The sequence below is a fragment of the Rhea americana genome, unplaced genomic scaffold (assembly GCF_003343005.1).
Source record: "Rhea americana isolate MKP2758 unplaced genomic scaffold, rheAme1 scaffold_6, whole genome shotgun sequence".
Taxonomy (NCBI): Eukaryota; Metazoa; Chordata; class Aves; order Rheiformes; family Rheidae; genus Rhea; species Rhea americana.
Window position 1 is genome coordinate 4552734 of NW_028186756.1, and position 20697 is coordinate 4573430.

The following is a 20697-nucleotide window of genomic DNA, read 5'->3' on the forward strand; positions in this document are numbered from 1 at the left end:
ATCATTATAGAGGACTATCAAAGGCTGGGAGAGGTCTCTGACTTTTACTTTGCCATTGTATCTCAAGTGGAGTCCAATCCTGCAGTTGCATTTGAATACTGATATCACTGCTTGTGATATCAGTAATGCATGTATAGGTTTCGTAATAGTAAATGGGTAATAGTAAACAAAACCATGTATAAAAATAGGTTTTAGACACTATCTGAAAATAGTAACAGGTTAATGCAGACATTTTGCTTTAAAAGTGTGTTGAATATTATTGCTTCACTGTGGTTTTTGCTTCTGTGGGCCAAGTCTTTTACAAAACTAGTATGCTTTTTTTCCTAAATAAAGATCCTACACCTTTCTTTTTCTGTTTAATCCACTGGTGCTGTAGAAAGCAATGATAATCATATGGTTTGTAGATAAGCCATCAGTCTTTATGTAATGCCTATTTTAGATAAGCCATCAATCTTTATATAATACATATTTTACAAGTGTGCTGGCACTAGAGGATTTTCTTTAATATTAGTTAAATCTGAGGAGAGAATGTGAAAATATTTTCCATCTGTAATCCTGTATTTAGATTATGTCCAGATCACCCTGTTAAAATGCTTTTGTTCTGTAATTATTATTCCAAATATTGTTTTGTTCTTGAGAAACTGTCATACTTCAGCTATGTATCCTGTCTTTCACTGTGCCTTATGTATCCCCAAAACAGAGCCTAGAATTGAAGTGACTCTTGATGAACAAGATAGAATCTTTTCTCCTCTAATAAATAGAAAATGATTGATAAATACTGTGCTTCAGAAAGAGTTGGTGGCATGTACATGCTGATTAGAGAGACCTGCACATGGTACATTTGAGCAGGCAACGTAACCTAGACAATGTTTCATATGAGGGTAGCGGATGGGTAAAATAGTGACACATTCCCAGGGCTGGTTGTCACCCTCACCGTAGGATGCACGTGATGAACAGTATATCCTTTCTCCTTCGTACACTGCCATTGCACAGTTTGTGCTTGTCTTCGCCATCAACCTGTCATCCCATCTGATGGAACAGAAGCGTTAGAAATGGTTAACAATTTTAAATTTTCTTTTTGTGGGAAATGTCTATTACATTTTCTCAGATTCTGTTTTCATTTTGAATTGGAAAAAATGAAAACTTTCAAAATTCCACTCGTGTAGGGAAGTCATTTGGAAATACTGTTTCAGAAAGAAATGGACATTTCTGAGAAGCATTATTAATTGGAAAATTTGGAGGGGGGAGGTCCTCTCTAAATTACTTTTTTTATTACCTGTACATTGTTCCATGAGCTGTAGCAGTAGTATCACGTATAATAATACATCAGTGAAGATGTAAAATGGCAGTCAAAATGGTAAGTTGAGTTTTATTTCCATGGACGTAGTTTAAATGTAATGGCAGTTACTACCCAGAACAGATTGAATTATCTTTTCTCTTGTTGAAAATGCCAAAGGAAAATCTCGAGTTGCTTCAGCACCTGGCAAACAGGAGACCCTTCCAACAGGGACACAAAGTGTCAGGCAGGTTTGTTACAGCAATATGACACAATTCCATGAAAAAAATCACAGAAATTACATTCCTAGTGGGAAACATACCTGACTGCCGGAGAAAAACAACAGCAGCAACCTACAGGTTGGGTAATGGATGGTCCCTGGAGAAGGGCAGAGGAATTTAGAAGCTAAGAAAAGCGATCTCTTCTCAGAGCTGCTTCTCCAAAAATATCCTGTTGGCTGAGGGGCAGGAACAGTGCTGGGTTTTGTACCGCTGATTGGATGGAGAGATCGTGGGAGAGCAGAGGACACCTCCACAAGAGCCTTTGGGCACAGAGGTCGTTGGGGCGAATGTCCACAGCATACCCTGGTGTCCAGGTGGTCCCAGAGCTCCAAAACAAGTCTGGCATTGGCCCCTTTACCTTTTGCTGTGTCTTCCCTTGTCTCCATTTTTAGCACTGCCGTTCTTTCCACCTCTGCTGATCATTGCATGTCTTCAAGTACGACATTAGTCTTAAGGTGTTACACGTTTGTTGTTGCATAGTTGCCTCCTCTAAACCTGATGCCTGGGTCTGAGAGTGCGCCCACTGATTTAGGATGTAAAGCATTTATCTGGAACTTGTTTTATCAAAGCTCCGAGGTTTCCCTTAGCAGCTTTCTTTGAGAAGATGCTTTGTGCATCACTGGTTTGTTCTTTGAGAAGAAAGAAACTGCCATATCGGATGACAAAGCTGCCCTGTATTTAATAGTAGCAGATGCTGAAAAACTCTGTTGCTGAAAACAACGTGCTGATCTCTGGGGGTCATTCTGTTTCCCATGAGCTGCTATAAACTGTGATGCAAGTGGTGAAAGGCTGCACAGCTGACTTTGAAAATAGGCCATCCTACTAGACATTGCTATGCATGACACTTCTTTTTATTAATTCTTTTAAATCCTTTGCCTCAAATAAGGCACTAAATTTCATGGGATAATTATCTCTTTCTTTTCTGAAAGCATTTTCTTTTATTGGAAGCTTTAAATTTCCTTGATCTTCTGTTACAAGATAGGATAAACAGAAGTGACTGTAACTCCAATTACTTTACATGCTTTTATTATTTCTGCCTTTTTTCATTTTCTCCCTAACACATACAGTAATAATATGAGTCTACCCAAGTTTTTCTTAACAATGCTACAGGTGTTTAGTGAATAATAAAATTCAACACTTTTTCAAAGGAAAAAATGGAGAAAAAAATAAAGCAAAGCCTGGTAAAAATATATTTTGTAGCTTTTGAAGACAAATTGGAGACAAAGAACCTGCATAAATATTCCATAAACATTTATTAAAAGATTTTCCTGGTAAAGTATAGTAACACTTCTCATCATTGTAGTAAGGTTTCGCAGCCTGGGTCTTAATCTAAAGAATGCATCCAAATTAATAGATGGGGCAAGGTGAAGCCTACTCATTAAACCCCTACGGAGAGAAGTCAATCAGCAAGAGGAGAGGTGACTTAACAGAAGTGTCCATATTTCTTTCTTGTGAATGTTGTTAATCTAAAAAACTTGCAACTAAAATTCCATCTAAAAACTGTTAGTGACATGGTAGCTTGGAAAGTGTGGTGCTCCCGCTGAACATCAAAGGAGGCTCAGCTGTTACACTGTGCAACATCTGATTATGTCCAAAGTACAAGGTTTAGAGGGTCCCTACTGCCTTTTGAGACTTCCAGTGAAATATATTTTTTAATGTAGATCCTCAGTAGCTCTACTTTCTTCTTTGAAAAGCTGCACACAAGTCCTTGGTCTGTAACAGAGGTCTGGACTCATGCCTGTCTCAAGGCAAGGGCAAGGCAGTTGCCTGAGACAGCAGATTCCCAGGGGTAGTTCTGGCTCCTCCTGTGCCAGGTTGTAGTATGCACTGGCTGGGGACTGCTTGTGAGCTTGCAGGTGGCTCTTCCCAGGCCCCAAAAGCCTACAGTTCTGCCTGGATATAGCATCTGAGGTGATTTAATACATAGTTTGGCTGACATTCGTTGTCCACAATAATTCTCTTTTGAAAGATTATCTATATTTAATAAGAGATTTTTAGTTTAAGAATATAATGGATTGCCTTGAGTTTTATTACAATAACATATAAAATCCACTCCATGATAATTCATGTTGCTAGGGTTATGCTGTGCTGCAGTAGCTCACTGTGCATGAGTGGTCAGATTGGTCAGGGAATATTAATTGGTTGTGGACTGCGAGCTTTTGGTGCTCTGGCTTCAGGTTGACAAGAATGATAGCTTTCATTTGCATGCAAAGTCTCCAGCTGTCCTTTCAAGATGGATGATGGGATCTGGCTTCATCTGTCACCACTTCTTTACTTTTTTATAAGAAAGAAAGAAAAAAAGAATGAAGAAAGCCAAAAGATAAAATGTCATAAAATGTTCTCTGCAGATCTCCTTGAAATGAAGGGTAACTTTAAGCATCTTCTTTCTACTCAAAGATCAAGAGAAACATTCTGAGTAAAAATGAAATTATATGTCCTTTGTATTAAATACACTTAGGTCATTAAATAAAGCACACTCCATTTGAGATTTTAATGAATTATATTGAGGGAAAATGTAATTTATATTTAGTGACAATTTATTATTGCCTTTTTTTTTCTATTTCACACAAAATCCATGCTTGCTTCATAAATAAAGGCTCCATGATCCACATTTAGGAAAAAAATAAAGTGATCATGCATAATCATATCCAACCTGTGAAATTTAGAAATACATTGGAAGGAAGGGTGTGTTGGCAACTGTAGGAGTAAGATAATTTGACAGCATCAGTGTGATGACACCCCTGCCAACACTGAATTCTCCCGCTTTCCAGCACCCACCTTGTAATGCCCCTAATGACAGTGCCTGCAGTAACCCATCCTTATCAGTGCCACTGAGCACATTAGTGATTCACATCAAGAGATGCATAATTTGCAGCTGCCACTGGTATTTAACAGGGATATTGCAGTACTGCTAATGTTCAGCCCTATCTTAATAGGGCTTGTGAAGGGAACCTGAGGGGATATTGTCATCTGTACCTCAGTAATCTGCAGTCTATGAGTTGCTATTGTTTCCATCCTAATTAACCAGAGTCCTCCCAAGTCATATTCTGTTGCATGTGTTCCACCAAAACCTCACTGTTCAATTTCTATAGGTCTAAATGATTTGATTGCTTCTTAAGCAGAAGGGAAGAAGGTCCTCCACAAATCTGCATACTAGAGGATGCAAAAACCAAACAAAATCCAGTTCATTATTTGTATACTTACTTTTCTTAATATTTCCATGAGTTCCACAGAGTTTGTCTAGTACCTGATGCTCCTGCTCTTTTCTAAAGCAGTTTGTCTGTATACATGGACAGCGATGGCATCTTAAGTACAGTAGCTGAAGGCATTTTAGGTGAGAAGGCTGGCAGCTAGATTTCTCATCCAGTGAGGATTTCCCACACAGAACGGCGAGCTGCTGTCGCCGGCGTGAAGCAGGCTGCCCTGTGCCTCGAGGGCCATGCCTGCAGCAGAAGCTCTTCAGTCCGGCGCAGCTCTCCTCTTAAGATTTTTGACTGCTCTCGAAGTCAAGGGTGCTGCAGTGAGGCCCAGCCTCTTCTTGGTGCTGGGAATGTGGCCTCTCAAACACGAGTCTGTTTCAAGTCATCAAGGGCTTAAGGGGTTCAACTCAAAACCACCAGTAGTAAACCAAGACCATCTGAGTGTCTAAAAAAAAATCGTTTGCTTTTGAAGCTGTATTTCAGCATAGAGACAGCGTCTTCCTTGAAACTGTGATTGCATTATCCCCCTTTCTGTGTCATAAAAAGAATTAATTTGACAAATTCCGATTGTTTATTGCTAATACAAAAATGTTAAACTCCTTCTTGCGGAAAATTGTCCCACAGAGGCAGACCAAACAGTATATTAAAGCATTCTAGATCCTAGGTAGAGTGTGCAAAAAGCGAAGTGGTGGTAGTGGAAGGGCATGCGTGTGGCTGGTATATCATTTCACCCTGTTGTCCCAAAAGATGCATTTCCTGCTTGAATAGTAATAAATAGAGAAAACCTCTCTGTCACTAGATAATGACTCCTGGCTTCCACGCGAGCTCCGAGACGTTTATTGAGAATAAGTGTTCTGTGTTTACTTTCAAAGCTGGAGATATTTATCCTTTGACAACATTTTGTTACAATGGCTTTATTTCTCTTACAGCAAATGACGGATGTAGGTGTAATCACTTTGTCAGCTCGGTATTGCTGTGGTGAAGGAAAGGCAGCACGATCGCTGAATGCTGAGTAACTCTTTTGACTGACGAGTGGAGCAGGCTACAATACGGCGAATCGGGGAGCAGCGTCTCCATGTAAACAGAGCTTTGCCGAGCCACGTTTTTACGAATGAGTTAGCTTCCATGGTTCTCCATGGCTCCTCACCTTGTGTGGTAATTTACCACTGTGCCCAGAAAATGGGAAGTTATCAGTTCAATCTGGTAGCAGGACTTGCTGATGAACATGTATTAGAGGTGCAGTCCACAGAGGCTACTGCCTTCTTACAGGTCCAGCTGTGAACACTTGGGTCTTTAGACAAGCTTTTAACTGCAAGTCCACAATCCAGTCCCTGGCAGCCAAGACCGTAGCTGTCACATCCATGTTTACGTGTGCGCAATGGGCTCTCACATTTGCTGAGGTGTAAGCAGCAACAGAAAAGACAAAGCAGCAGTAGATCAGGCCTGAAGCGTTCTAGTGTCAGCCGTCAGGAAATCTCTTGGCACAAGCTGGGATTTCAGATGAGCCGAAGAGCGTTAGGTACATCCTTCCAAATGGTGTAATGCTGAGTTTCACTTAGCAACATGTGCCCTGTAGTTAACATATTGATTTAGCATTTCACACAGTTAGTTCCGTTTCATCTATAGTGTGAATATTGCAACGTCATTGCCAAGATTTTTAGATGCCAGAAAGATCAAAGCCATGCCTGGAAGCATGTGTATTTGAACTAGAAGTGAACAAAAGCTTAACGGTGGGTCAGAGCTAGTTAAGATTAAGGATTTGGCATGCTGTTATTTGCCCCGGAGGATGTTATTCAAACAAGTCAGTTTTGCTGTCCAAAGGTTAGCCAAATTCTTGATTGAATGACACTGGAGGCTATATGTTAATTAATGGTGGGGAAATACCAGGTTCTTTGATTTGAGGAAGTAGGTTGTCTTACAATTGTCTCATAGAAGATTTGAAACAGTTTCTTTAGATTCCTTGTGTTCTGCTTCATATTTGGATAATTGTTCCTATTATAGCAAATTACATGAACAAATGTCCAGGTGATATATCAACAGCAAAATTATAGAATAGCAAATATATTTTGATTCTCATCACAACATGCAGAAAAGTCACTATCCACCCTAAAGAGGAAGACGACGACTCTTCCCTGGCATTTGAAGAGTTCTTAACCACATGTAAATTAGCATTTTTAGCCTCCTGTCTTCATTTGCTTTAGAAATGTCTAAAGAGCTAACTAGTCTGGAAAATATTCTGGCTGTGCTGAGTCACAAGAAAGGTGCCTTGTAGTTGTAAGCAGCTGGATTTCAATGCATGCACCTCATGCTGCCTGGTTTCAGCAGCTGGCAGTGATTCCAGTGCTTGGAGCACAGGGAATCCCTACGGGCTTAGGGTATGCCTTTGTGTGGCACTTGAAGAAGATGCTCTGCATTAACTTCAGAAGCTGCTTCTAGCTATACCACCCCAAAATTACAGTAAGAGACCTGCCTTCATGGTAGCAGCAGCCTGAGTTGTGCCTCCCCACAGCTGGTGGTGGTTAGGGGTGGTTGCTTTAAAAGACGCCCAGGTGGAACTGGGGGAGCTTTGGAAGGAGTGCTGTGAGGCTGCCGTGGTGGCAAGGTAGGAGACAGTGTATGGGAACAGTGTTGCCTCCACTTGCTGATTTTTGAGAGAGTGAATTCTTACTTAGATGCCTAGTAATTCTTCTGTCTGGTTATTATTACTTATCTTGGTCCCAAGGCTGTTTGTTTTCTTTGCTTCTATGTGCTTTTTTTTTTTCCAAGAAAGCTCCTTAGTGTGTCAGACTTGTGTTTGGATATGGATTTTGAGACTTCTGAAACAGTAAGGCTGTGGTGGGGGAAAAAAGGAAAAAGCAGCTCAGTGTCCCTGCAGTGCATTGGCACTTATGGGCAGAGGCTCTTTTTTTGCCTCAGGGCTGTTTTCTTCTCCAGTTGGTCTGTGGGTAATTAGATGTTGTCCCTATGCGGCAATCCTAATCTCCCTGTTGGGTAAAGATCACTGTGTAAGCAACTGTAGAGTCCAAATCTTTTGCAGGGCTCTCCTCTGCTTTCCTGAGACACTTCTGGGACAGTGTGTTGTTTCTGTATGTGAAAAAGGGGGAATAAAGGTAGCATGTGTTAGGAGAGAGAAAGTGCACCTGGATGAACAGCTGCAGAAGAGCAAATCAGTGTATTAATTTGTAAAAGATTGCCTTTAAGTTTCTTGAGGAAAAAGTTCTATGTCAAATGTTTTAGATGAAAATTTCTTGCAGCTGAGAATATTTTGCACCATCTTATTGTTGAGAAAGGACCAAAAGTGAATTTTGCAAGGTGAATAGGTAATCTCATGCCTGACCTCTAAAGTAAGGAATGGCTCTTGTGTCCTGTAAACACATATGACATTGAAAAGCCAACAAGCCACTGCTATCTAGACTCAAAAATCCCTTTTGGGCTGTTTCAGCTCCTACATAAAGAGCTCTGACAGGCTGCCAGTTCATTAGGATGATTACCCTACAAGAACAATATGGCACGAAGTAACTACTGAGAATTTGACACCCATGAGCATACTTAAAAAAACATTCCAAGGCTGCAGGTAAAGCAAGGAGGAGGGAGAGGAAGCCCTGCTCAAATTGGGTTGTGAAGGGTGCAGGTGTGAATGAGCTATGAAAGAGCATTAAGGAAGAAAAGCCTGAACCTGCTGTGGAGCAGCATGGGTGCAGCTGCTCCAGCCGGCTTTCTCAGAGTCTTGCAGCGCGTGTGAAGTTAGAGTAGAATGTAGTACCAATGAAGAAAAGTAATAGTACAAGGTAAGCCTCAGTGTAGTAACACAAGTCTGAAAGACTAAGAAGAGAAGCAAAGTGAGGGTAATACACCAAAAGTGAAACTCTGCAGAGAGGTACAAGAGCCCATGCCCAGCTGGAATGCTTTGAATCAAGCCCATGAGGGAGCTGCAGCAAATAGCTACAGTCTCCAGCAGCAATATGCTCTTTTCTCTATGCTGGACATCTGGGTACTGCTGTATTTAGACACAGGCCACTGTGTTACCCTATTAAGGAGGCTGAATCCTTCCTAAGCTGAAAAGTATTTGCTAGGGCTTTCCTGTCTTGTTCTGTTATGAAGTTACTGACCTCAGTTGTGCAGAGGCACTTATTGCAGAATATTGCTATGTTTGGACTACCTTTTCAGTAGTTCTTTTCTTGTCCCTTTCCAGGAGGCCTTCTGAGGAAGCCTGCCTAGAGAATATAAAAATCAAAAAAGAAATCAAAACCAAAATTGTGGAAAAGCAGTATCAGGCTGTGACTGTAGTGATGAGGTTCCCCCTCAGCAGAGGCCAGGGATAGACCACAGTACATCTAATCTTCCACCATAAGCAAAGAGAAAGCAGCAAACACTTTCAGCCAAAAGGCACTTCTTATGACTCCAGTGACTCTTATTATTGGCTTAGTATTTATTGACAGGGGTTTTCCGATGAGGAGTTGGAATATAAGAAAAGCAAAGTTCCAATACACAGCAAATGAAAAAATCTGTACTGAAAATGAACTATCACCCTCTTGTCTCTCCTCCCCCCCCCCCATGAAATTTTATGGATATCAGAGCATTAGGATTTTCTGGAGAATGGACTGTTTTCCTGGAATATTGGGAATGAGCTTTGGTCAAAGGAGGGGTGAACTTTAGTTAAGAAACTTACTGTTTGACTTAAGCACTTGTGGAGGAGCTCTTGAAGTATTATCTATCTCTGCTTGCATGCAATGGGATTTTATGAGGAAGAGCCTCTTAAAAGCTTTCAGCAATTTAAAAACGTACATTGCTTAAATAAGTGGAATGTCCTCCAGAGTTCCTTGGGTTTGATGCCTAAAACTCTTAGGAATTTTCAACTTTGGTTAGAATTGAAATTCCTTTAAAAGGAAGTAGTTAAACCATACTTCTGTGTGTAGATTGGCATTACTTTCTTCTTACCCTCTAATGACATTCAGAGGACTTAAGTGCGTTAGCACAGAAAATTAATTATTTGTTCCTGCCAGAAAATTTCTACTCACCAGCTAATCCCCAAATAATGTGATTGTACAGGTGGCCCTGGTATTGCCTCTGTGTCAGTCTTGTGACTTGGCGTTGGATGAGCATTTTTTTCACTGCTGTGTTCTTGTCAACAGAATTCCCTATTTATCTCTCATTCTGAGCCCTGCCTGTGGTTTTAGTATTATTAGCCTGCTGCTTAAGTCACTTGAGAGATTCCTGTGGTCTTCTCATGAGTAAACAGTACAAGGAATCCTTCTTAAAACACAAGCGGTTTTGATCTGAAAGGCTGACTACTGGCTGCTTGGTTACAGAAATGCGTGCTTTGCGCTAAGCCAGGCATGACTGTCGGGTCACTGGCAGCGACCATTTCCATTTAAATGGAACTGAGGAAGTGGATTGTTGTGCTGAAAATCACTTAGAAGCTTAAAATAAGCATCAACTGTAAAGCAAAATCAAATAGGTGCTACTTTAATACGGTTCATCATTTGGACTTCTGGGAGACTTGAAGACTTTTCCTCAAACTATACGGTTGTGGCAGAATAATCCAGCTGTGAGAATGGTTGAACTTCCCCCCAGCCTTACACCACTGTTGTTTGGTAGCTGGTTCCCAGAGCCACGTTAATGAAATACATGGTTGCTGCTCCTCTGCTCCAGCCACTTGGCTGGCTTATTTTAAAGCCCTGCTGAGGGTGTGTTGAACCAGCAGCCGAGCTGAGGCTGGCGCTGGGACGGGGGTCCTCGCGGTGCGGGGCAGGAACTCGCTCTGTTTGGTCCGGCCGCGTGGGCAGCGGTGGCCCGCAGCCTGAGCTAACAAAACTTGGAGTAGCCTCATTTCTTATCAAGCTAGGAGGCACGGAGGCTGCAGAGGCGATCAGGGCAGTTCTGGCCAAGTCTTACTGAAAAACACAGATTCAGTTTACAAACTCAGATCAAATAAATCTTATCAGGGATTTTTAACTGAGAAATTTTTTAAGTAATTTTGAAATGTTTAATTTTCCTGAATTGTGGTGCTGGGTGCTATATTTGACAAGAACAGTTTCCTCCATCTCCAGGGATAGTTGGTGATTTGTTTCAAGCTAGTTCCAATTTATAAAAATCATTTATGAAGTCTGATCCTGAGTGCTCAAACTGCATTGTAAAGCTGTTTTCTGTAGCTGTACTTCTTAATGGTGGTATTGTGCATGGTCATAAGTTCTAGTGGCTCAAGCGGTCACCTGGGAAGGAGTGGGCTGGGGCTTTGCATTCTGCTCTCAGAACAGCAAAATGTGGGAAGATAGATGGCAAAGCCTCCCACTGGAGGTTTTGAGAAGGGTGCATGTGAATTGAGTGGGAGTGTAAGCTAGGTGCGAAGCTGTTGGGACTCAGGCTGAACTCTGCAAGCTTTTTTTGGCATCTAAATACTAAATTTAACAAGCATTAAGGTGTATCAGGACTGGTGTTGCTGGACTAGTTAGGTTGATGTTTCAGATCAGTCAGGTACATTAGCTTTGCAAGATCAGTATCTACAGTGCTTGACCTAGATATGTATAGATTAGAATCAGAAATGGAGTTCAGTTTACTTTGAATAAAAATGTATCTCTTAAAATAGCCTGTTTCCTTCAAATCATTAGGCCTCCACACCTTCAAGGAACACAGTACTGCCTTGGCAGGGTAACAGCCAAAGTAGCAACATCATGTAATAAATGTTTACGTGCCATCAAGTGTGCAAACATTCGATTGCTTTCCTGGAAGAATTTTTCTTATCCAGTCATTTATCTCAATTTTTCAATCACATTTTTCTCACTTTCTTTTCTAGCTTTGCTCACGGACAAGCCTCCAAAGCCATTGTTCCCCATGGAGAACCAGCCGACTGTTATAGATGTCCAGCTGGGTAAGTCCTCTTCTGGGAATAGTAGATCCTAAGCTTCCACTCTGGTAGCAGATGGGGGAAATGGAAAGAAGCACGGAAGGTTTAGTGGCACTGTTACCTCATGCAAATCAATTCGTAACTTCTCATTTGTAACTGTAGAATTTACTGCCATGGCAATATAAGGCAATGAACTTCTGTAACACTGGGGAATGGCAGTACTAATTGGTTACACTGGGTATTAAATATAAAGTGCTGCTGCTCTTATTAATGTCTGATTGATAGAAAACTACGTATCTATGTTGCTGCTGTATTGATCTGTCGATGTTTGCCCTAAGACAAATATTCTCATAAAAGAAATGCTGATTCCCTTAAAAGTTATTGGAAAACAGTGCATTTTCAGTTTATCCTGAATGCTTACTAGAAAGGGCTTTTGACTAGAATGCTTGTATGCTTTTCTCACTCCTGTTACGCTTTCTCCTGTGATTGTGTATCTCTGAATCTCAGTTGACAGCCTGTATTTCCACTCACGTTGAGAAAGTCCGTTAGAGAGTTCTGCAGACTTTGGGAACTGTGGGGCATCTTGGTGCTGAGAGAAATGTTCAACTTTGAAGTTCCAGCAGTTTTCTCCTTGGCTTGAAAATAGATTTCTAATTTTGAGAGGCAGAATTGAAGTTATTGTTGAGGGCTGGGGTATCACGAGTTTAAATGACAAGAGATGCATTGCAGATATCGATTATTTATTCTGTGCTAAGACTTTTTTTTTTGTACCCAAGTTGGTTGGGTTTCAGTGCTGGAAAGCGTGGGTTTTTGTTTGTTTGTTTGTTTTTTAATGAAAGCAGGATCAGAATGAAAGATGCAAGTGGGCTGGTAACAGTGGTAAAGCCTTTCTTATGACACTGTGAGGTCCTACTTAAGCAAGCTGTAAAGGCACATCCTTGGTTTTAAATCAGGTGCTTAATAATTTCGGCAAAGCACCTCAGACACGTAAATTACAGAAGCATTTAAAAACGAGGATTGAATTCTTGGATGAGATTGAATTGTGGCGAGCGTAAGAATCATTTGTGAGCTTAGCTAACTCTCTCGTATGGCCAAGTTCACTCAGGAGTTGTAACCTCTTGCACAGAGAAGACAGCCATGGATCTGGGAAGTACCCAGCGCCAGATGAGTTCTGCAGACATACGCATACATGCGCGTGCAGGTTCACCTTCACAGGACTCGCATGTCTGTAGCTGAGTGCACAAATTGGCCATAAAAGAGGAAAATACAAAAAGGATCTGAGGCCCCATAATCATCACAGGCAACACAGGAGTTGTCTAACTTTGGATCAGTCCAAAAGGCTGAATTTTGTCTCCAATTCCAGCTTCTTAAAAGGCAACTTTCTAATGATTTCCTTTGGGAGCAAGCTGTCCCTGCATGTGTCTGTGCAATAAAGGTACTAGAAGACTGCGTACCTTTGTTGCCTGCATTTTTATTCCATCTTCATTTCTTCTTCCAAGTCCCTCTGTTTCATTAGGACTGTCTTGTTTTTGTGCTGCATTTCTTCTTTCTCCCTACGTGAAAACATTTTGTTCTGCCTGATTAAAGAGAGACTTGATTTAAAATAAATAAATAAAATAAATAAATAAATAAAGCCCTTGCTCTCCTTGGAGATATGCCTCAGTAATAGGATTTTGGAAGATCTTTAGAGGCAAATATAAATCTTAGATTTTTATATTCTAGCATGGAATCCATTAGTGTCTCCTAGGATCAGGGCATTTACATATGGCGATTTTTTTTTTTCTGATGCAGTAATAAGTTTGCTTATTGCCACTAAACCATATTCAGACGATGCTATAAGGTTAATATTTATGAAAGACCCTGAACTTTTCTGTAACGTTTCAGTTCATTGATTTACCTTTTGATTTTTAACTGGCGAAGAGTTAGAGCTAGCAACCTTTTGGGGAAGTACCCCCAGTTGGGGGAGTCCCCCGCAGCGTCGGCCTGGGGGCCGCGCTGACCTACCGAGTTTGCCGCAGGCCCTGCGGATGTGCAGACGGGCAGCGTAGCAAAGGCGGTTGTTTGATAGCAGCTGGGTGATGGAGAAGGGGAAGTCCTGTGAGCAAGTTGTGGGTAAGGTTATCTGCTGTGAAACTATTTAAAAAAATCTTGCGAAGCTAGTAAGTAGCTCTGGAAGAATACTGTTCCTCTGTACTTGGATAGAAACTTTGCCTTGATTTCTATCTGAAAGGGTTGCATGGAGTCAGCCAGTGCGCCTGCTCTTCCTCAGTGGTCATGCAGGTGTGAGTGTGCCACTAAACTTCAAAAGAAATGGAGTTTAATCCATCTACTTGTTCTGAAGAGATTATTTTAGACTTCCGTTGGCAGACTAATCTTTAGAGACATGGTAGTCTTTGCTCTATAACCACAGCAAATTAATAGTTATTTACTGTTTTTTTTTTTATCCTTAATGATTAGCACAATGAACGTGGTACCTTCCTAGACCTAGGCAGAGGCTTAACTATTTAAGCAACTTCCTAGTTGATGTGATTGCAGACTTCAGTGTTCACCTTTTGGCTTCCTGCTTTTGTAGGAAGATTCAGATGAGAAGGGGTATGTTCGATTCCTACTGCTGGTAGATAAAAGGGTCCCTTCAGGCTTCAAACGTGGCCCAGAGCTTGTCTTGGTCGTCTTAGGTGGCATGAATGTATCTTTTTGTTGTTTTTTTTCACTTTTTCTTTAGAATTTGACAAAGATCCAACCTACTCTATCAAGGTTAGACAGAAGCAGAAACTGGAATTTCTCTTGTTTTCTATAGTTGCTCATGTTAGAGGTATGGAGATGAGGGGAGAGCATGTGTAAGAGAAGAGATGAGGAAGAGAACAAAAGAGCATCCCAGAGGACTAGAGGAATAGTCCAAAACAATTTCATTGTCACAGATGCTTTGCCAGGTCAGATAATCACTTCATCTCTGGGCAGACCTAGAAAATAACTTTTATTTTTCATTTGCTGCTTCCTTTCCACACACACTTTTCTGTTTTATGGTTATTAGCACTGAGGCAGGGGGTAGCAATACTACTAGACTGCATAATACACAGCGTGCTTAATCTTATTGTATCCTGCTTTGAACAAATAACTTATTGTATAGAATATTTCCTGCAAATTCATCAGGTTAATCTTATAATAGCATTTGCTTCCCGAAGAAGGTACCCCTTAAACCCAAATTTGAATGTATGAGCAAAAACATGGACAATCAAGTCTTGCTGCTGATGGTGGTTATTTGGTTCTGCCCAGGAGATGGTCTGATTTTAACGGAAGGCTCTTAAGGCTACATTTGAAGAGATCTGTACCATAACTCCTTGCTTTCTGCTCAAAAAATGTGACTTGTTTCCCATGTAAGGATATGAATGTGAATTTATTAAGCTTGTGCCAGTGTGATTCAAAGTAGTTATTGAAAGATCCTTGTTTCTAGAGTGTTTGTTGCTTTGTTAGACCTTACGCAACCTAAGCGTGTGTGAATTGTTCGTGGCTTGTCACTGAGGCTACAGAACTCCCAAAGTGATTGGAAAAAGTAAAGACCAGTCAGATATATGGCCTGTGGTCTGCAGGTTGTTGTGCAGTAAGTTTTAAAGCTCTATTGTCTGTGTCCAATGCAGCCATTTTGAATGTAAGTGGAGCATGCTGTGCTATCAATCTTATGATGGCTTGTTGGTGCATCGCTCTACTGATTTCTTAATTTATTTTTAAAATTCTTTTTTAGCTAGCTTTGTTCACTCTCCGTGCTTTGAGAACGTGGACAGAAAGATAACCTGTCTCTTGTGCTGCAGGCTGCCATGTGACTGCAGAGCAGGGCTCTCCTCCAAGCTAACTGCCTTGCACAATTCTGGCAGCATCAAGGAGCCAAAATCTGATTTGTGTGGATAGTGGCAAACTTTCACGCTGCCCAGCAGCTCTCAGCTGGTATAAAAGCAACCTGGCAGGGCCATGGGCATTTAGGGAAGAGAGGAAGGACAGTTGTGCTCTGCTGATTTTTGGCTGAACAAGGGTCACTAAGGATCTCTTAGGAGCTGTAGCTCGACTAGTCTGTGTATAAGTAGCTTCCAGAGTCATGGAACTAACCTGTGGCTGGTATCTTACAATTATGTGTTCCTTATAGTATCCAAAGGCCTAAAAATGCCCTATCTAAACAGGAGCTAATATTTTCTGTTCTATTAATTCCGTAACATAACAGTAATTGCAATATTCAGTCTTTTCCTTATGAATATTGAGTGGGAGTTAGATGAGACTAGAATGAATGTTTGCATGTCTCTCAGTGTATTAATTGAATATAAAATTTATGTACCATTTGTTTTTAAACTAGTTACCAGCTTTGTTTTCAGACATTTACTTAGAAATGTAGCGCAAGTGTTACTTAAAAACAAAAGAATTAACATAGATGTTCATTGTTATCTAGAGAATTGAGCCAAGACCTGTGCCATAGTTCCTCCACACCTTCCAGGCATCCAGGGCTTTCCATTGCATCCATCTTTTCCCATAGATAACTTGGGAGATCCTCATTCTTCCCATAGGTACCAACCCTCTATGCTATTTGCCTTCCTTCAAGAGATGAGAGACTGCCAGTGTAAATGACCAGAGGCTCTGCACTGGAAAAATCAGTTGCTCCCAGCTGCACAGACTGCAACACCACAAGCCTTGTTCCTGCACAAAACACTTGAAAGAGCAATTCTTGCTGGGGAATGGAAATCTGAAGATGCATTCTTTATGACCTGCCTTTCTCTGCAGCACAGGGTATAGGGCTCCACTGCTATTTCAGCCTAATGTGCTTGCACAATGGGATGCAGGATTTGCATCTATTACATTTTTTAACTAATCTATAGGGAATATTAGAGACAATTTGTCTGACATTCAGCTTTAGAAGCAGTTCCCTAAATACCCTAAGTGTATTACAGCTAATGCTTTGGTGCTAATTTGGTGTGGTGTTAATATCCCTGCTTCTCTCAGGGAAAATGGTGAAATGCTGTACTGTAGAGACTTGAGGCTGGGACCTGTGGGTTGGCTGGTGTAAATCCACAGTAGCTGTTTTGGCTTTTCTGTGGTTAATCCAGATTTACAGCAGCAAAGCAGAGAACAGTTTATTTGCACACTTCATTTTATTTTAACTGGCTTGAAAATATAAAGCCAAATTCTGGCTAGTGATCCATGATTTCATGCCTGCTGGGATCTCTGTGATTGGCACTAATATCTCAAAGTGAGATTTTGCCCTTTCAGAATTCTTTTCCTTTTGTACACCTATAAACTTTATTTATTGTTTGCTTTGATTTCAGTGGTTATTAGATGAATCTTATATATGCTCTGGTGACATGATTACACTGTCTCTAAGGAAAAATATTCATTGATATCAGACAGATAACCTTACATTTACATTTCTAATAGCAATGCTTTAGATAGATTTCTTGTGTTCTTTTTACTACAAGAAAATAGGAAAGAATAAATACCTCAGTATGTACTGTCTTACATGTCCTCAAAGTCTTTCATCTGGGGACACAAGCTAACTTACGATCAGGGAATGGCTCAAATCGTCTTGCACCATTAAAACTTCCTCTAAAATTGGTGACAGTTTTGTGTGGGTGTCCAGGGTGCACATCTGCAGTACTTCCCTGGGACCAAGCTGTCCCTAATGAATCTGGACCATCGATTCAGCCGCCACGGGCACGCAGCTGCACTGAGCCTCACTAAAGGAGCTCCTGTCCATCTTCTAGATTTGCTGCCTTTGGCTTGTGTCTGAGAAGTGGACACAAGTTTGTCTCCAGAAAACCGAAGCTCAGCCTACAGGACTGGAAGTAAAGATCATTTAATTATAGGAAAGCAGTTTGAGGCTGCTGGAGAAGAGCTGTAGAGCTGGGGTGTTTTTGTTTTGTGTTTTCTCTGCTGCAGTTTTCCTGCCTGCTGACCTTGCACTATCTGCACCCTCTTAAAGGAAGCTGGCCCTTCCCGCTGAGAAGGGCAGGAAGGTCTGCAGCTAGGGAAAGCTTTGACCAATGTTTCTTCCTCTGTCTCCATCTTTCAGGGTCTGTACCCAGATGCAAACACAGACTCATTTGGCTACACAATTGGCAGACATACAACATTGTGCATTGAAAATCAGGCAGTATTTATGTACCAGAAGAAAGAAGCACAGGCCGGTAATAAAATGGGCAAAGTTTGCTCCATTTTTCATGCTTATTAGAAACACTGTCACTGAAAGGGATTCATGTTCTGCCATTCTATTCTCACTCTGTAGTGTTTGTCATATGAATGAGTTATGAGGCTGCGAATGCCTCATATATTCTATAAATTACAGGGTAGAGCCGTCCGGCAGCACTGTTTTGACCTTTTCAGCATTCTGTGATTTGCTGGGCCTGCTGCAGCACTTGTTTACGGCCGCGCTGGTGGCGAGAGGGAGCGAGCGGGCAGCGCAGCGAAGGGGCGCCCGTGGCACTGCTCTTCTCCCTGGGCAGCCGGGGTGAAAGGCTGCAGTAACTGTTCTCGTGATTTTTTTTTTTTTGTTTCTTTCTTCACTGAAAAATAATAAATCTGTGCTTCATATTCTCTTCCAAGCACAACAGTGGAGCAAGTGAAGAGTGGTGGCATAACTTTTATTTCTTAAAACTTCAAAATTATAATGGCATGATCTTAGAGGCTACAAAAGTCAGAGCTGTTGTAGTCCTTGCCATCAAAAGAAAGGAGGTCAAATTCTACCTACCAAATCTTTGCTTTTAACCTGTTATTTGATAAATTTTGCTCTAAACTTCATGTTCAGTATTCTTTGTCTAAATTTCTATCTTACAGAAACTAATAGCTTGTATTATGGAAGTGAACTTTGACCATTACAACCAGATGGATCTAATGTTCTCATGTTAGACATGTCAGACCAGGGAGGTCCAAATGAAAGAAGGTCAAAGTAAGATTTCTCTAGAAATGGAGATACCTTTACTGTCTGCTAAAAACACATGGTACGTGACTTCTCAGTACTTGCAAGCAGCTGGAAAGCAGCAATATGTAAAGCAGTGATCTGTGCAAAGGCAGTAGAGGCGTGTTGTTCTCTAACATGTTTTTAGTTTAACAAGGCAGCCTCAAAGTAAATGATGACTGTAGCTTTCTAGTATTGGCTATGTTCTTGTTATCTACTTAATATTATATGCAAAGTGCACCAGTTTTAACATAGTTGGCTCCAGTCCCATGAGAAGTGAATGAGATTAGCCATGAAAACGTCCCTTGAGATTTCCTCAGTGCTTATTCAAGTGTGTAGAGTTTCGTGCAACTGTTTGAGCAATGTTTTTTATTGCTCATATACAAATTCTGCTGATAGACTTGCACAATCTATTAATTAAAACATATAAGTAAATATCGTTTTAAATCTAGAAGAGGCTTTAATCTAAATGAACTGCATACACCGCCAGCGACTCAATTATGTAGTTTGCAAATAGCGCTACATGCATTGCTGGTCAGGTTTTATGTAATTCTTTGCTAATTTCTCTGAACAAGCTGAGTAGTTTGAGTTCAGCATTTAAGTGCTTTACTTAAAAAGATGCAGTCATTTGTTTAAAAAATTACTGTTTCACTGCCAGTGACTAGAGCTGAGTGAATAATTAATTAGTGGCAAATAATTTATTCAGTGAGTTTTACCTCTCTTCTTTTGAAGGGAAAGAGTGTCCACATGAATCTTTCTTCCTGAATTATTCAAATACATTTTAGAAAGGGTTCTGGGCTTGATGCACCGTTTTGAATAGTTTGTTGTGAAGCCTTGAATATGCAGGATTTGAAAAGTAAAACTGCTTTGATTGGCCAGGCTGATCAAATGAAGACTTCTGGTTCCTGATTACATTACTGTTAACTCTTTTTAATGATTTCCTGATCTGCGTTGATGAATTTGAAATCAAATTTGTAGAAAATATTCTGCAGCCTATCATTCAAATTCTTGATATTAATAAACATTCCAGGCAGAAAACTGTTTTGCTGGAGTATTTGAGCATTTGCCCACATAAAGTGAATGCATAACAACCAGAGCACTGGGACAGGTTGCCCAGAGAGGTTGTGGAGTCTCCTTCTCAGGAGAGATTTGAAGCCCACCTGGATGCAATCCTGTCTAACATGCTCTAGGTGACCCTGCTTGAGCAAGGGGGTTGGGCTAGATGATCTCCAGAGGTCCCTTCCAACCTCAACCATTCTGTGACAGAGTAAGCAGAGTTTTTATTTATGTATAACAGATATTTGTGGTTTAATTGTGTCTGAATCCATCTGGCTTTTATGCTTTACTCACTTTGGAGACTAAGTTGTAGAGGCTATACTCTTAACAGTAAGAAATCAACCGTGCTGAAGATCACTGATCAGACACTTCTGTTTAGGATTGCAGTTTAGCTTTTTGAAATATCATCTGGCAAAGTGAATGATGTAGAGATCAAATTGTTATTCGCAGCACAGGTACGCTGCCTCTGAGAAGGGATGTTTACATTTGAGCGGTTTGTTCAGATGCAGGCAAACATACAGCTGTGCTCGGTTCCTGAATTTCAATCCCAAGTACCACACGACCCGGCACATCCCTTAGAAGCCTGACTTCTATTTTATTAAGGGCCTCTTAACGCACAAGGCTCCTAAACGAACTCATGATTTCAAATATTTAAATTTTTAGCAGGCATTTAAGGGATTATGCACCATAGTTTGCCTATAAAATGAATAGGAAATTCACTGGCAAATTAGTGTCCAGTGTGTAAAAACAGGCATGGTAGTCTTGGATTATTTTAGAGTAGCTTTTTTAGAAAAGAGACTGATAGGTCCTCCCTGGAAATCTGCAGACATGTTTTCTGTGCTAAATTTCTATCAGGTACTTTTTTCACACCTGTTGTGTACAATGTCTTGTGCCAACTGTGCAGTGAGGTGTTTTCCAATGTGTTTACAAAACCATCCTTATAAGGCACCTGGAGGCCTTCAGATTTTTTTTCCTGTGTTATGTAAGGCTTAGGTCCCTACAAATACCTCATAAATGTGTATGTGCATGTGTATGTATGTGTATAAATACACACACACACACACATCATTGTCTTGTTTCCTGTGATGCCATTTCCGTGTTTATTTACCTAC

General features: G+C 40.8%; 1 protein-coding gene across 2 annotated transcripts in view; it reads left to right on the forward strand.

Annotated features, from left to right (window-relative positions):
- Positions 1 to 20697, forward strand: part of IL1RAPL2 (interleukin 1 receptor accessory protein like 2) — a 373876-nt gene that overhangs the window by 257658 nt on the left and 95521 nt on the right. For both annotated transcript variants that reach the window (XM_085319646.1, XM_085319647.1), the window contains one exon: positions 11551 to 11625. In XM_085319646.1, the coding sequence (XP_085175772.1) occupies positions 11551 to 11625 (75 nt within the window). The remainder of the gene's footprint in view (positions 1 to 11550; positions 11626 to 20697) is intronic.